The sequence below is a fragment of the Littorina saxatilis genome, linkage group LG11, assembly GCF_037325665.1.
Source record: "Littorina saxatilis isolate snail1 linkage group LG11, US_GU_Lsax_2.0, whole genome shotgun sequence".
Lineage (NCBI taxonomy): Eukaryota > Metazoa > Mollusca > Gastropoda > Littorinimorpha > Littorinidae > Littorina > Littorina saxatilis.
The window spans coordinates 6593113-6611207 of record NC_090255.1 but is presented as its reverse complement, the minus strand read 5'-3'; the positions used below and the strand labels follow the sequence as shown (position 1 = coordinate 6611207).

The 18095-nt window shown below is 41.8% G+C and overlaps 1 protein-coding gene and 1 long non-coding RNA gene across 2 annotated transcripts in view; one reads left to right on the top strand and one right to left on the bottom strand.

The window, feature by feature from the left end:
* Positions 1–12259, bottom strand: part of LOC138979638 (uncharacterized) — an 18297-nt gene extending 6038 nt beyond the window's left edge. Inside the window, exons 1-6 of the mRNA XM_070352355.1 lie at positions 12122–12259; positions 10754–11075; positions 10031–10237; positions 2995–3169; positions 2021–2233; positions 105–357 (exon numbers count right to left, since the gene is read on the bottom strand). Of these exons, the coding sequence (XP_070208456.1) occupies positions 105–357; positions 2021–2233; positions 2995–3169; positions 10031–10237; positions 10754–11075; positions 12122–12135 (1184 nt within the window). The 5' untranslated portion in view covers positions 12136–12259. The remainder of the gene's footprint in view (positions 1–104; positions 358–2020; positions 2234–2994; positions 3170–10030; positions 10238–10753; positions 11076–12121) is intronic.
* On the top strand, positions 3422–7524 carry LOC138979637 (uncharacterized). Its single transcript, XR_011460069.1, has 2 exons — positions 3422–5213; positions 6196–7524. It is a non-coding gene; the product is annotated as an uncharacterized lncRNA (long non-coding RNA).
* Positions 12260–18095: the final 5836 nt, after the last annotated feature.

Sequence of the window (18095 nt, the reverse complement as noted above, 5' to 3'; positions counted from 1 at the left end):
ACACACACACCCCTTCTCTCCCAGCCCCTCATCCCCCCCACCCCCCCACCCTCTCCCACCCCCACCCCCCCATCCCCCACACACGTATCACTGAATCGACTCACTCCAGAAAAGTCGTGTAGTTGGTGTCAGTCAGGCCAAACTGGTTGACGCGAGGGTTGTGACCGAGCAGAGCGTCTACTTCGTGATTGGAGGCGTCCTGGTCACTCCCAAAGTGGATTAGCGACAGCGTGACCGCTCCTTTAGCGTCCGCGGTCAGCTGTGCTCCGGACACGAGAAAATAGCCACCCCACTGTGAAGAGAGCGTGGTCAGTTGTTTAAGGATGAAGCGAACGTCGTCCGATCCGATGGCCGTGCCTGCAGGCAAAAACCACCATTCAAAATGCGGCCTCAACTTGTGCATAAAGCCGGATATGACGTCATCAAAAACATTTATAAAACAAAAATCAAAAAAATCATGCAGGGATATCATCTGGGAGAACGCTTTCATAAAGTGTCCTAAAGATCTGTCCGGTAGTTTTTCTAGAATTGCTGTACACACACACACGCACACACACACAAACACACACCCCTACCCTCGTCTCGATTCCCGGTCTATGTCAAAACATTCAGTCAAAATTGACTTAATGTAAAAACAAGTCGCCTGAAGCGATATGAAAACATTTAGTCATGCAATCTGTCGGCATGAAACTAAATTGTAATTCAATCAAGTTTGCGTTTTAATAAAACAGATCCTGTGATTGGTCAGAATGCCCCAACTCATTAAAAATTACCGGTGACTAATTGTCGATAGCCACTCGCTAAAAAATCCATTAACAACCTGCTGGCGAGGCGCATTGATACAACCTCAACTAGTCTCGGTTAGCTTTGAGGGTCATTTTACAAGTAGGAAATATGAAGTACCAACGAAATACCGAGACCATAAGGTATGCGAAGTGATGACGTCGAATACGTGATGTAAGTTGATGCATTAATTCTTTCGGACTACGTCAGTCAATTCCAAAGATCGCTTTTGTGATGAAAAGAAGTTGTTTTGAGTTTGCTGTCCAGAAACCCGTCAAAAAAGATGGGAAAATGTATGTGAAAGAAAACAAAACAGGAGGAGAGTGATACGATAGGAATACAGAGACATATTTCTTGGGACTTGATCCTTGCAGGTAGGTGGACTGAAAGTAGTGTGTGAACAGAACAGAACCAATTCTGTCTGTTTACCATCGCATGAAAGCAGGAAAGAGATCGTCGTCAGATTGAATTACAATAACATTAACACGCTTCCATTTGAAACTTCTCGGTCTTCATCGTGGATTGACGCCCTCCCAAAGTCTAATTGAAGCCCTCCGTCGCGACGGATCACGCTCGTCTCCGCGAACCATGCAAACATTAGTACTTACTTTACCTACTTTCTTCAATTCTGAGCTCATTTTTAGAGCAAACATGACATATCTATATATTTTTGAATTCAAGAGAAGATGAAGAATACAATGCCACCAGTTTTAAATTAGTTAGTGAAACTTCGGTTTTAATGACAACTTTAATGAGCAAACTTATTAACTAATTTGTAAGCTTCCGATGCAATCCCAAAGTCCGGACTGAGTCAAAGATTGCTTTACCCAAATTTCAATCGATTTGGTTGAATAATGACGGCGTGACAGTGCCGCCTCAACTATCACTAAAAACCGGATATGACGTCATTAAAGACATTTATTAAAAAAATTGAAAAAAGTCTGGGGATATTGTACCCAGGAACTCTCATGTCAAGTTTCATGAAGATCGGTCCAGGAGTTTTGTCTGAATCGCTCTACACACACACACATACACACGCACAGACAGACACACACACACACACACACACACACACACACACACACACACACACACACACATACACCACGACTCTCGTCTTGATTCCCCGTCTATGCTAAAACATTCAGGCAAAATTGACTGAATGTTAAAAAAAGCAGGAAACCCAACCTCTGGAACAAAGCATGAAAGAAAGAAGGGAAAAGGGGGGACAACCCACCTTTGTAAGTAAGAGCCCAGTTGACGATGACGTGTCTGAACCTCTCTGGGGCGTAATGAAGCCTGAAGGTGAAGTCTGTGACCACCCCCCATGTCCCCCCTCCCCCACCCCTGATGGCCCAGAACAGCGAGTTGTCGTTACTGGTACTGCTGGCGCCATCTAGCGTCGTGATTGTCGTCCCTTGCTCATTCACAACTGCCTTCCTGCCGTCAGCTGAAAAACAGACGTACAGATTGTTACCTGTGTATGTATTGAATGAACATTGGATTTTCCTTCAAAAAACCGTGTGTGAAACATTAGAGTCCGACTTAATGAAATACAATATCGATTGAACAGACCAAGAACTCTATTCTTGACTCTCGCATCTAAAGTAACATCTCTGACGTCAAAAGCGAAGCGACGTTAGAGAAGACGTCAGTAATGCGAATAATGACGCCACGCAAACATTCTGTCACTTCTAATGTAAGACTCCCGGGAAATGACAACAATTGTCAGGGGAAAATTTGTCTCGTCGGCTTCATCAGATATTAAGCAGGAGAAAAATACTCGGAAGGTCACCGTCAGGCTGTGCATGTATCGGTATCGTATCTCATTAAACAGGGATTAAGGCGGTTTGCCGAGACTACAAAAGAGCGCATGCGTGTGTGTCAACTAAAATGGATTGATACATATTTGTATGTGATTTGTATTTTTTTTATTAATCAAAATATGACATTTGACAAAGATCTCAGCAGTCATTGTTCACCTCTGCCTTAGATGTTATAACTTTAAATAAAACACAGGAACTCTTATTTTCCCAGGACGATCGTAGACTGGAACCATCTATAGGACGATCAAGTTCTGGTAGGATCTGTGGAGATCTTTAAATCTCATCTCCACCCAGTCTAGGACTTATTCACATACGCTTCTACCTCCCGTTGATCAAATGCCAGAGGTGTTTTTTCAACGTATCGTCACAGATACAGAACACATACCCAATACAATGGTCGCCTCCAACAGACTGTCCGCAGCAAGGCCAATCTGCCTGCTGTATGGGGAGTGTCCACCTCCCTGTGTGTATCCCCCCATGGCCACGGTGTGAGCGCTGCCCCCCACGATTACACGGCGCTGGACGTTACCTACTGTGTCGTAGGTAACCTGTTTGTCCACCTGGATAAAAAAAAAATTTTAAAGTCAGAAGAAAATGCATAATTTATATTCACTCCGATCCCTCCTATAGCATTTTATATTCCATACGTTCATAGTAACATCCTGAAGAAGGCAGTTTGCCGAAATATTAAAAAGAAGTCAGAAGAAAATGCATATATGCACCCCCCCCCCCCCCCCCGCCCCTAATATCATTTTTTATTCCCCCCTCTGCTTCTTTCTCTCTGTAAAGGTGTAGGGCTAGCAAACACTGTACATAAGGAAGACGTGGAACTTGCGAAGAAAATGCGAAAAAGTGTTTGTGGGTTATCGTCCCTAGTCACATGCTGACGGCGAAAACAAAATGGCGGATCGCGTAGGTACCGATCGCGTGCGAGGTGGTGGTAAATTGTGCTCGGCTTTTTGTTGCAAGAACGCCCGTTACAAACAGAGCTGCTTCGGGAAAACTTTCCACAAGTTCCCTAAAGAAGAAAAAAGGTGGGTTGTGCAGTGATTATTTCATCAGGTTTACCTTCTTCAGAATGAGAATGCAATGGCTCGAGTCAACTCACTCAGATAAGCCAACTGTCTCTGGGCATTTTTGTCTGCTATGATACTACAGTATTTATAGAACTAATATGCAAATGAAATATTACAAACATAGCATGGATCGGTTCATCCTGAGATTTCTGTACTAGCTGTACTATGTACGCGTGTGTCTGCGTGTGTACCTGTGCCTGTGTACACTGTACTTACGACTGTGAGTGTGAGTCAGCAGTCAGTACAAAACAACAGTTTACACTTGATGACAAACTACCCGTGGGCATATTTGCCGAAATCTTTATCAAACCTTGCTTACGGGAAAACTACAGTACAAAGGTACATCACTCATCCGTTTTGCGTTCAGGCAGAGCGTTAGATTTAGACTGAAGATCTGATTTATTTTTTGTCTTTCCTTTTTGCTTAGTTTAACAATAACATTGTTGTTTTTATTGTCAAACTAGGTGCAGAATATGGATGCAATTCACAAGGCGAGAGGACTTTGAAAAGCTGCAGCCAGCTGATGTTCAAGGTCTCAAGCTTTGTACTGATCACTTTGAGGCCAACCAGTAAAACAATCCTGCAGAGAGGATCACTTGTGTGGAATGCTGTCCCGACATTGTTTGCAGTGCCCAATCCACCACCGAAGGTTATTTATTTATTGGTTTTAGGTTTTTGCAAACCAATGAAGCACACTATTAAATGCAGGTTGAGTAATGACAAGTTTGAGGCTGATGTAAGAATTGAAAAAAAACAGCATTGTTCCCATCAAATAATGCCTGTTTGCATTTAGCGCAAAAAAATGATAAGGCCAACAAAAAAAAGTTACTTATTTTGGATCGACGTCTTGATTATGATGATATGATGAACTTATTTTGCCAAAAAACAGCCCCAAATGGCAAAAAAAGTATAGGGTCGGCGTCAACAACAAAAAAGTTGTATGTTTCTGGTCACCTGACCCTACCTATGTTTTCCCGACGACCCTAGACTTTTATTTTGCATTTTCAAAAATAAAAGGGGTATTCGAAAATCAATTGTTTTCCTGTTTTTCAACAAAATAAGTTAAAAAGATGGTTTAAAAAAAAAAAGTTTAGAAAAAAAATCTCCACCTTTAGTCATGTTAGGCCACAAAAAAGTCTGTTTAAGGTAACATAGGCCCCCCAAAAATAGCGTCGGTAGGTCGGCTTTTTATTTTTGTATTTTAGCCATCTGAATATTTTAATTTCATTTTTTAATGCCCCAAAAAAAGTCTAGGGCCGGTGGGAAAAAAATAGGGTCGGTCCGGATACTGTAAACAGATTATTTTTTGTTTTGCCTTACGAGAAACATACACTTTTTTGTGTGGCCTAAGACCAATGCCATGAAATTGGGAGAATTGTTTCATTGTGACTGGGTGTTGGTTGTGAGTTTGTCAGTTAAAGAGCTGTGCATTTGCAGGTTGCTAGTGGGAGGAAGCCACCATCGCAAAGGGTAGCTACAAATGAAGCCAGCACCGACCTGTCGCCTGATGCACAAATTGTTCAACCAGGTAAGAGATTTTTAACCATGAAGAACACCCTGACATCAAAAAATGTTTAAACCCATCCATTACATAGTTGATAATTGCTGTATAGGGTGACGGGCGCTGTGGCGGGGTGGTAAGACGTCGGTCTATTAACTCGGAAGGTCGAGGGTTCGAATCCCGGTCGCGGCCGCCTGGTGGGTTAAGTGTGGAGATGTTTCCGATCTCCCAGGTCAACTTATGTGCAGACCTGCTAGTGACTTATCCCCCTTGGTGTGTACACGCAAGCACAAGATCTTGTAATCCATGTCAGAGTTCGGTGGGTTTTAGAAACACAAAAATACCCCGCACGCTTCCTCCGAAAGCGGCGTATGGCTGCCTAAATGGCGGGGTAAAAACGATCATACACGTAAAATTCCACTTGTGCAAAAAAAATGAGTGCACGTGGGAGTTTCAGCCCACGAGCGCAGAAGAAGAAGAAGAAGCTGTATAGGGCGGATGCATGGATGGATGAAATTGTACCTGTAGTTCCAACACGTAAAGATGGGAAACATATCCTATTAGAGGCATGGTGTAACAAGAAAAAATTAAGTGGCTCTATTCCCATCTCCCCCCCCCCCCCCCCCCCCTTTCCCCGTCGCGATATAAGCTTCGTGGTTGAAAACGACGTTAAACACCAAAGAAAGAAAGAAAGAAAGAGGCATGGTGTGTGAGGAGTTTACCTGGTACTGTTGTCCTAATCAATCAGTCAATCAATCAATCAATATGAAGCTTATATAGCGCGTATTCCGTGGGTACAGTTCTAATGGCCTCACCCATTCAGTACCAAACAAGGTCAATTCCATCATTGTTCCACATCGTATCCATAGTTGCTAATACACTTCATTTCTGGCCTGCCTTCCTACGCTATTGTTTATTTTCATTTTGTGATTTAATTACACGTGTTTTAATTTCTTCCAGGTTGTAACTTGTTATGGTTATGTTATTTTATGTGTGTTTTCTTTTTTAGATGACATTCAGGCGATCCTGGAGGACATAGGATGTAAAGCATCAAAGTCGTCATCTTCCCCATCCCCTCGTGAAGCGGAACTTTGGCAGAAGGTCAAACTGAGGAGCAAGGTTTTCCGATTAGAAAAGAAAACGATGGAACCCCGTGTAAAACGAGCGAGTAAATTAGCCAAGCCTCCCAAGAAAGACTTTGTAGTAGAACAGTTGTCTCATATATTATCAGGCGAGGCGAGCTATTTTGCCATTTATGCCTGTTACATATTTACCGGTTATCTGCTGCTGTGTCCAATCCTGGCGGAGACGGGAACGCATGTTACCAAGGAGCTGAAGGAGAGTCAATGAGATGAGAGAATGTGATTAACAATTGCCAACTCTCTCCGTACAAAGAGGGTCCAAAATTGTATAAAAAAAAATAGATGGTAGGCAATTCAAAATTAAAAAAAGGACTCTCGGAGCATGGACTTAATGAGTCAAAAATTAAAGAAGGCTCTATGAGCCGAAGTACATGTTTTGTCTATTGTCTTTTTTATTTTGAATTCCCTACCATCTATATTTTGATACAATTTTGGACCCTCCCTGGTGTGTTGTTTCTGATGTACCTTTTAGTCTGTTTACAGTAACATAGGCACACAAAAAGAGGGTCGGTAGGTCGGCTTTTCTTAAAAAAAATTTATAACCATCTTTTTAAATTATTTTGCAAAAAAACAGGAACAAAATTGATTTTTTTTTCTTTTTCTTTTTTTCCAAATGCCAAAAAAAAAAGTCTAGGGTTGGTCTAGAAAAATAGGGTTGGTCGGGATACCGTAAACAGGCTATTTTGCTTTGTTTTGCCTAAGCAAAGACTAACAAACTTTCTTTAGGGTCTGACATTGTATATACTATACAATTTTTGGGGTATTAACTAAATACATGTATACAGTTTTCGATTCCTTTTATACTTTTTCACAAATTAGCCCCCCCCCCCCCCCCCTTTTTTTTTGTAGTCTGCCCTGGGGGCGGGAGGTCTCCTAATTTCGGTTTCTAGGGTCACCTTATGCTTCCCCATGAGCTGAGAACTTAATTTAAAATAAGCCTCGATTTTTTTATTTGTATTTTGTAATTGTGCCTTTGTCCAGTCACATGATTTCACTTTGTACTTAAAAACTTGGCGCTGTCATCATTTATTGCTATTTATTGTTCAGTTGTTCAGTATTTATTGCTATTGGGCATCAGTTATTCAGTTGCCCTCTTTCGAATGAGCCATGCATGCATTATGGATGTGTTTAGCAATGTAAAAGAAGAAACAATGTGAAGCAAACATATAGCACCAAATAAAATAACCGAATCAGAATGGAAACTTCTTCAGTGTATGTGTGTGTGTGTGTGTGTGTGTGTGTTTGTGTTTGCTGTTTTAAATACCGAAAATGTGAAAATAAAGCAAGTCACAGCATGAGAAAGATCGACTGTACTAGTCATGACAAAGCAGGAGACAGCCTGGTCAGCATGTAGAAAAGGGGAATAACTCGTATTTAGCCATTCTCATTTCTAAGCATGCCCAATGAGGAAGTTATCCTTCTTCCCATTGTAGTTTCTTTGGGGCTAGTTATTTTTCGGTAACTTACCCAACAACCAAAATCACTTACCCAACAACGGGCCTGAATCCTCGATAGCTCACAGGTTGATGAGTTAGACTTTGAGGGAACTACTTTAGCGATTGAAAAGTTCCGAACGCTCCAATGTACGAAATATACATCTCTAGACCAAACAATACAAACATACTGCATTTAAACTGGCAACTACAGGCTTGAACACATTAATCTCCATATAAAATCTTTAAGTTTGGTTGTTTTCTAAATCCAAATCTAACGATCAGTGCAGAGAAACTCGCTTTAGATCTCTTATGAGTGCACGCAAACTCCCAAGGCAAGTAACTCTCGTACGACAAGAGTAGTTCCCCTTCCAAATTTTCTGAACTGAGTTGCTTGGACAAGAGACTGCAATCCGACGGTTAGTTTTTGACAATATTTCATTATAAACAGATCACACGCAACCAAATGCACACATCGCATCCATTTAAAGAACATACAGCGGTTTCATACACTATTTTGCCCCAGAAAACGGAACTTCATACAGTTTTTAACGTTGGAACACGGGTGCAAAAGTTCGTCTGCTTGTCCCATTCGAAGAAAGAACATTTCCTAAGCGATACCAAAACATGACAAGAACACACACTATCTGCCTTTACCGGCACAGCAGAATAACAACATAACTGTGTACTTGATTTTAGTCCAAAACAGGGAAACTGACAAGAAGTGTTAACAGATTTGATTGATTTTCCCTGAACTATACAACCGCGCATTATTCAATCGCCAGCGCAGGTAGACTGGTTGAGTGATTTGGATTCGATCAAACTTTCGCACAAAAATTCCTCTTTTCTTTGAATAACTGAAGAAAGGAGGAATAAAGAGGTTACATACCTCGTCTCAGTGATTATCAAAAATAATGGTCTCAGTTCGCGGTCATGAAAAAGCTCGCTGAAGCTCGCATTTTTCATGATCCGCTAACTTCGACCATTATTTTTGATAATCACTGAGACTCGGCATGTAACCTCTACATATTCCATACTTTCATAGTAACATCCTGAAGAAGGCAGTTTGCCGAAATATTAAAAAGAAGTCAGAAGAAAATGCATATATTCACCCCCACAATAGCATTTTATATTCAATACTTTCATAGTAACATCCTGAAGAAGGCAGTTTGCCGAAATATTGAACAGAAGTCAGAAGAAAATGCATATATTCACCCCCCCTATAGCATTTTATATTCCATACTTTCATAGTAACATCCTGAAGAAGGCAGTTTGCCGAAATATTAAAAAGAAGTCAGAAGAAAATGCATATATTCACTCTCCCCTATAGCATTTTATATTCCATACTTTCATAGTAACATCCTGAAGAAGGCAGTTTGCCGAAATATTGAACAGAAGTCAGAAGAAAATGCATATATTCACTCCCCCCTATAGCATTTTATATTCCACACTTTCATAGTAACATCCTGAAGAAGGCAGTTTGCCGAAATATTGAACAGAAGTCAAAAGAAAATGCATATATTCACTCCCCCCTATAGCATTTTATATTCCATACTTTCATAGTAACATTCTGAAGAAGGCAGTTTGCCGAAATATTGAACAAGAACAATCGCACCTGGTTACTGATATGTGTCAACTTTTGTTTAAATGTGAAAATGCACGAATTCTCATTGTATATCAAGTGTTGAGCAGACAAGAAAGACACATACTCTCGCGTGTAAACCATCCCGAAAACAAATACAGTGTATGTAAATCACCTTGTAAGCCATCATGTAAACCATCGTGTAAACCATCATGTAAACCAATATGTAAACCAATATGAAAACCGTCATGTAAACCCGTACCGTGTAAATCATCGTGTACACTTGACACACAGTGCGAACAAAAATGTGGACCCTAATCAAACCCAAATTGGTCGCAATTTTATGCAGATTTCATGTTTTCTCTATACTTTTTCACCAGAAGTCACCGTTCTCGTAGGCAACACTATAAACCCAAACAACAGTGGGGACCCTCCAGTTGCCGTTTGTGTCATGATAGGAAATGCAACAGCAACAACAATAGAAACATTCACACACACACACACACACACACACACACACACACACACACACACACATACACACAAACACACACACACGCACACACACAAACAAAACACACCCCCCCACCCCCACCCCCACCCCACCAAAAAAAACCAAAAAAAACACAACAACACACAAAAAATTCACACTCTAAATTAAATGTTAACAAACAACACAATACGTACCGCTTCATAGACTTCCAGCCAAGAATTTCCGCTTTCCAGAGTGACCTCCCCTGCCATGTTGCGGACAGAGTCAAGGTTGAATTTTTTTCCTTTCATCCTGAACAGATTGATAATGAGGGCCCCGTCATGCGTAGAGCGACCAATGAAAGAGTGCCCGGATGAACGAACGGCGACCATGATGTTATACTTCTTGGCGAAGGCAATCGTCTGAAAATAGAGTAGGTCGGTTTTTAAGAGGTTGTTTTCTATTTTGCTCCGAGGTTTGGATGCGGTTGTGTTGTGTTGTGTTGTGTACGGTTGTGTTGTGCTGTGTGCAGTTGTGTTGTGCTGTGTGCAGTTGTGCTGTGTTGTGTTGTGTTGGTGTTGTGTTGGTGTTGTGTTGGTGTTGTGTTGTGTTGGTGTTGTGTTGGTGTTGTGTTGGTGTTGTGTTGTGTTGTGTTGTGTTGTGTTGTGTTGTGTTGGTGTTGTGTTGTGTTGGTGTTGGTGTTGTGTTGGTGTTGTGTTGGTGTTGTGTTGGTGTTGTGTTGGTGTTGTGTTGGTGTTGTGTTGGTGTGGGTGTTGGTGTTGGTGTTGGTGTTGGTGTTGGTGTTGTGTTGTGTTGTGTTGTCTTGTCTTGTCTTGTCTTGTCTTGTCTTGTCTTGTCTTGTCTTGTTCGTGATATACCGTAAACGACAATCAGTATTACCCTTGGTTAAAAAAGAGAAAAAAAAGAGTTCTACTAACCTGTTGCACATCTTCAACAGACTGCGCCATAATATGAGCAAACGGAAGTCCAGTGACCCGGATGTTCCACGTCGCGGTCACATTTGCATATTCTTCGGGATTCATGGGGTGAATAAATTCACCATCAAGCTTTGAAGCCAGCTGGAAGAATTCTTCATGTGCCGGATAATTAGCCATCCCAGGGAATAATCGGTACGGAAGCGTCTTATTCTGTCTTGAAGGAAAAGATGGACCCGCTGCGGTTGGTTGTGATGACGTCACTGACTGAATGTGTGACGTCATCGAAGCGAAGCAGACGACGAGGAGTATCATCTGGAGCGGACTGTAACACAAAAAACACTTGTTTTTACCAAGGTGTTTATTTTTATTTTTTTTATTTTTTTTTTATTGTGATAGAGTATTATGACAGAGTATAATTATATGCATGTTCAGATACTGGGAATACTTTTGGAAGTTTCTTTCTCGCGAAGAAGTTTAATTTTGTCTTGGTTGTTTTTCTCTGTTTAACTGACCTCCAGACCTGATTGGACCGAATCAGCTACAATAGACACGAAGCATAAATAAAAGTGCAATCATTTAGCCCGGGCTTCGTCGAAGATAGCTTGTACAAACTGTCAATCTTCTTCTTCTTCTTCTTCGTACGACGGTTGTGTCAGACTCGGAATCTGGAGGATGCCATGAACATGGACGTTCTTTCGAGGTCCTCCAGTGCTCCCCACATTTTGGTCCTCAGATCTGTTTGGTCAGGCCATGTCTGGATCCGCAGTTGGTCGAGGAGGGGACATGCTTGGAGAACATGTTCTGGAGTCTGATCTCCCTCTCCACAGTCACTCAATTCGATGAAAAAAATGAGCGCGTGACAGTGCTACCTCAACTTTTTATTAAAAGCCGGAAAAGACGTCACATGTCAAAGACGTACAACTCGAAAAATTGAAGAAAGAAACCGTCTGGGGATATCATACCCAGAAACTCTCATGTGAAGTTTTATGAAGATCGGTTCAGTAGTTTTCTCGGAATCGCTCTACACACACACACACACACACACACACACACACACACACACACACACACACACACACACACACACACACACACACACACACACACACACACACACACACACACACACACACACACACACACACACACACACACACACACACACACACACACACGCACGCATACACAACCACCCTCGTCTCGATTCCCAGTTTATGCATTTAGTCAAAACTTGACTAAAATATAAAAAATATAAAAAATGACAAAGCGTTCAAAATACAGGCTTGTGAAACCTACATTGAGATCTTTCTATACTATTCTTTGTTTGTAAATAGTGAATACAGGGCTAACACTTCTAAAACGTTTTACTTCTTTGTTGTCATCTTGAACCACGGAATGAGAAAAGCTTCCTTTCTTCAAATCGAAGGCCTGAACGATAACACACTGTATATACACAGCAAGTCTGCCATCAAACCTTTCGCAATCAAATGTAGGTGAACACAAAAACCCAGCGGAGAAAACGCGTAGTGTCAAGATTTGAAAATTAAAGATAAGCAGAGAAAGCACATTTGAACTTTTACACAAGGCCTTGCCCTTTCCGACTTTCGAAATTCGTTGTTGGGTATTTTCATCTTGCTCCAGGAATGTCAATTAAAGATGTAGCTCTTGGTTTAAGCGTGTTTTTATTAATTTCTTGTATACATGTTATATACAGTAACAACATTAAGAACGTTAACAAGCAGACTGCTTATGGACACGTTCCAAAACTAATAATCAATACACATTCTGATAACAAGACATGGCGAACAAGTGATAACTTCAACCTTTTTCTTTCAAAATATTTCATAATATTTTATACAAATAAAGAGAGAGAGAGAGAGAGAGAGAGAGAGAGAGAGAGAGAGAGAGAGAATGCTTTGCTACATCTATTACTGTCACTGTTAATATAATATCAGCCGAAGCGATCAGTTGACATAACGTAATCTTGTACAGCAGAAAATATTTTCATATTCAAAGATATAGTTAAATCAGTATTGCCAAACAAAAGTGTTTTGCAATCCAGAGCGTACGTTGGTAGACTATTGAATAAAATGGTTCTATGTTCGTTAAATTTTGGACAATGTAACAAAAAGTTTAACAATAGATGTAGCTCTTCCCATGTGAAAAGTCATGCAAGCCATCACAGGCTTTTCCAAGGGATAAACAAGTCGCGTGAAGCGATATGTAGACATTTAGTCAAGATCAACCTTACAAACCAATCATCGCCGAGACTACATTCAGATAGTCTCGGCTAACCATAGCGAAGACCGAGACGGGTCACGCTCGCCTCCGCGAAGCACGCTTCCGTAGTACTTACTGAACCGATTTCCTTTCATTCTGAGCATATTTTTAGAGTAAACATGGTATATCTATAAATTTGTGATTACAGAACGTGATCCTTCAAAATTTGAAATTCGTGTAAATCTGATATGACACAGCAAGCCCTGTAGTATGTTCTATATATCTGTTGTGGTGAACATTACGCCTTCAGGGGCGGATCCAGGGGGGGTTTCCGGGGTTTCCAGCCTAAAAAAAAAAAAATTAAAAAAAATTAAAGTAAAGAAAAACTGATGTTCAGATTGCACCAGATTGCTCCAGTTTCCTTAATTTTCATCAAACATTTCCCTACAAGAAGTTTGGACCCCCCCCCCCCCCCCACCCGCCCCAGCCCTTACACGAGAAAGACTGTCCCTTTAAGCACGAACAGAATCGCTTGTTGACATAGAATAGATAAGACTGTCCCTTTAAGCACGAACAGAATCGCTTGTTGACATGGAATAGATAAGACTGTCCCTTTAAGCACGAACAGAATCGCTTGTTGACATGGAATAGATAAGACTGTCCCTTTAAGCACGAACAGAATCGCTTGTTGACATGGAATAGATAAGACTGTCCCTTTAAGCACGAACAGAATCGCTTGTTGACATGGAATAGATAAGACTGTCCCTTTAAGCACGAACAGAATCGCTTGTTGACATGGAATAGATAAGACTGTCCCTTTAAGCACGAACAGAATCGCTTGTTGACATGGAATAGATAAGCAGTGGGCAGCCCATATATATATTCTAATATTATACCCTGTGCGTGAAATCAGGTGACAGAAAGTGGTTTGAGATTCCTGGTTCTCCGGGCTGTAGCTGTAATGGTCACAGTAAGGCACAGCTAGAACTTAGTTGAATGTTAGAGATGTAGTGTCTAAGGCGCCCATTGAGAGACGTGTTCTGGCGAATTGACTTCAGCAAGTACAAGGGACATGAAATGTCGTGTTTAAGAAATGTTCGATATTTAATACTTAATGTATCTCAACGTTCAATGTTGTTCTGTGTCATGTCTTATGTTTGTTGGCATGTGCACACCATAAACGCATTGCTCTGTTGTGATAATAAAGTCTTCTCTGTCTATTTCTTTGTCCTTTTTTTTCTTGTTTTTTCTTACCTCAGTTGCATGCAGGCTGCTTCAACCCCGAGTTGTTTTGCCTTTGTTTCTTTCTTTTTTTGTTTTGTTTTTGTTTTGTTTTGTTGTTGTATTTTGTGTGTGTGACTATGTCCTGTAAATAAGGCACGCATTGTCTTTTTACCAATGAAGAAAGATATACATGTTCTGTGATTCCTTCGAATGAAGTATCCATAACGTCTTTGATTCGTCGCTATCGCCCGTCCTACCTTTTGGCCTTCAGTACTTCAAGGGGAATGTACTCTAAAAGTAACAACACCAGTGCACATGTATTCTCTTTGACCTGACAGTTATTTATACATTCGACCCCTTATTAGACCATGAAGACATTTTGCAAGAGCACGTAGAAAACAGAGTTTGCACAATCACAGTTCTTATCTGGAAGGACAGCTGCACGAAGCTTCGAAACATCGCCGACTTCCACACCGGTGACACTGTGACGGTTCCCCTACGCTTTGTGTTCGGTGCCCTGACCCTTTGTGTTCGGTTCCCACTCGGTTCCCACACGCCAAAATTCGCGGACAAAACATCCATTTATGGTAGTATTACGCAATGTTGCTCTCTGAGAATGGTCTTGTTAGATCTGTGAGTGTTTACACTACATGCCTAGGTGCTGTTGGATTGAAGGTTTTTGATATTTTAGCCGTTATTAGGTAGAATGCCTTCCACTTTACTGCAAAACTGCATAATTCGTAGCATCGGCAAGAAATATCCTACCAAAAAATGCCTGCTTGGAACTGTCGTTGGTCCAGCAAAAAGTTCAACATGTCTGTAGCAGACAGCCCAAGTTTCAAGATTGTAGGGCCATCCAAACAGCCGTAATAATAAAAACAACAAAAGTAGTCAGTGAAATTGGCTGTGTTCGGTCCCCACACACTTTTGTGACGTAGGCGTGACGGTTCCCATAATTCATTGTGTCGGTCCCCACTTTCTGTGTCGGACCCCACTTTCGACCTAATTTCTCTGTGACGGACCCCACAACCAGCCTATTTTGTGTCGGTCCCCACACCTTCTTGGATTTATGACTTGCCGGTTACTTGTATCATTGTATTCATTGAATCTAATTGTCTCGGAGTTATTTTTCAGCAAAAATCGGCAAGGCAGCACCTTTTGTGATACCAAGTAAGTCAGATGACATCAGTATGTGTGTGTGTGTGTGTGTGTGTGTGTGTGTGTGTGTGTGTGTGTGTGTATGTGTGAGAGAGAGAGAGAGAGAGAGAGTGAGAGAGAGAGAGAGAGAGAGAGATTGACACCTTTCCAGATCACTGACTCCGGTTATGCGACACTACCGCGAGCGTCACTACCGCGTGTCACACTACGGCGAGTACGACACTACCGCGTGTAACACTACCGCGTGTCACACTACCGCGAGTACGACACTACCGCGAGTATAACACTGCCGCGTGTCACACTACCGCGCGTACCACAACCGCGAGTACCATAACCGTAGAGAGAACGCATGCAAACTTACTTCTTGTGAGTTTGTGTTCTAACGGCTTTGATTGGAAGCAACCCATTCTATATGTATTCTGATAGTGTGTTCTGATCGTTTTGAGTTCTTGGTTAGCATGACAAACATTGAATTAGTGTTCAGAGAACAGACCAGGCCTTTTTGTTTTATATTTCAAGGAAACATTTCAACCTTTGCCTTCAGCCATGGAAGTCATAAAATGACACGCGGTAATGTTATACTCGCGGTAGTGTGACACGCGGTAGTGTTATACTCGCGGTAGTGTCGTACTCGCGGTAGTGTCGTACTCGCGGTAAGTTCTGTTTCCGTACCCGCGACAGCGGCAGCGACAAAAGAAAACGCGCGCAAACGCGTGACGTGTTTCCGTACTTGCGTTTTAAACATGCGGTAAAATCTGTAAACTCCCGCGTTGCCGCGCGACAACGCGAAAAAATCGCTCCAGGACCCTTTCAAAAAAATCGCGTCGCTTGCCGCTTGTCGCGCCGCTAACGCGTCGCGCGTGTGGAAACACTCCTGGTCATTTTCTATGTGCTTGATTTTCGTCGCACCGCTGGAAAAACGCTATCGCGGGTACGGAAACACAACTTTAGTGTGAGACGCGGTAGTGGTACTCGCGGTAGTGACGCTCGCGGTAGTGACCAGCACCCGATCACTCCACATAAACGCTGGTTCTGGTTGCATTGTGCCGCTGACATACAGCTAATAGGATTTTTACACCCCCGGTATAGGGGTGTGTATAGGTTTCACTCGATGTGTTTGTGTTCGCAAGTAGATCTCAAGAATGAACGGACCGATCGTCACCAAACTTGGTGAACAGGTTCTATACATTCCTGAGACGGTCCTTACAAAAATTGGGACCAGTCAAACACACGGTTAGGGAGTTATTGGTGGATTAAAATTATACAAGGCCTGGTATAGACGGACACCCCCGTTGGTCAAAGGGAAATAACCATTCTCACTGCCACCAACTGAGAAGGTTATTTCCCTTTGACGGGGGTGTAGTTCCTATCGGAGGAATTTCTTGTTTTAATCCTTTTGTGGTATTGCTGATGATGCTGAACATGTATTTTACTAGTTTACCAATATGTATCTTTGACCCTGATAGCCTACGAAAACGGAGCAATCATGGCCCAACATTGGCCCAATGCTGAATTTATTGGCGCGGTGTTGAGCCTTAGTCGGGCCGTTGTCGTAGGCTGTCAGGGTTTATGTAGCCTTGTTCCATTGTATTCTGACTGTCATAAAGTAATTAATTTTAAGAGAAAGCAGTCATGAACACAAGGAGCTGGGAAAAGTTGCCTCTTACAACAAGCGTGGATCAAGACACATACTTGACACAGGCAAGTACTCTTTTTTTTTTCAATCACCACTAGAAGTTGTGGAAGTTTTCAATCACCACTAGAAGTTGTCCCTGGGCAGCATTTTGCTCTGAAAACTGAATCTCACATACGACAGGTGGATCTTTTATTTTAAAAATGTGCCAAATTGCATATCTCCAAGGCCGTAAGACTAAGAGTAGATATTGGGAAGGCCAGTTCAAGAAGGTGTGGGTGGATCAACACATAATTTGCTGGTATACTGGGAACCGTCCCAGAGATAAATAATGTTATATATTATTTGTGGCATAAACTAATAAAGTTAGTCTCTCTCTCTCTCTCTCTCTCTCTCTCTCTCTCTCTCTCTCTCTCTCTCTCTCTCTCTCACACACATACACACACATACTGATGTCATCTGACTTACTTGGTATCACAAAAGGTGCTGCCTTGCCGGTTGTTGCTGAAAAATAACTCAGAGACAATTAGATTCAATGAATACAATGATACAAGTAACCGGCAAGTCATAAATCCAAGAAGGTGTGGGGACCGACACAAAATAGGCTGGTTGTGGGGTCCGTCACAGATAAATTAGGTCGAAAGTGGGGTCCGACACAGAAAGTGGGGACCGACACAATGAATTATGGGAACCGTCACGCCTACGTCACAAAAGTGTGTGGGGACCGAACACAGCCAATTTCACTGACTACTTTTGTTGTTTTTATTATTACGGCTGTTTGGATGGCCCTACAATCTTGAAACTTGGGCTGTCTGCTACAGACATGTTGAACTTTTTGCTGGACCAACGACAGTTCCAAGCAGGCATTTTTTGGTAGGATATTTCTTGCCGATGCTACGAATTATGCAGTTTTGCAGTAAAGTGGAAGGCATTCTACCTAATAACGGCTAAAATATCAAAAACCTTCAATCCAACAGCACCTAGGCATGTAGTGTAAACACTCACAGATCTAACAAGACCATTCTCAGAGAGCAACATTGCGTAATACTACCATAAATGGATGTTTTGTCCGCGAATTTTGGCGTGTGGGAACCGAGTGGGAACCGA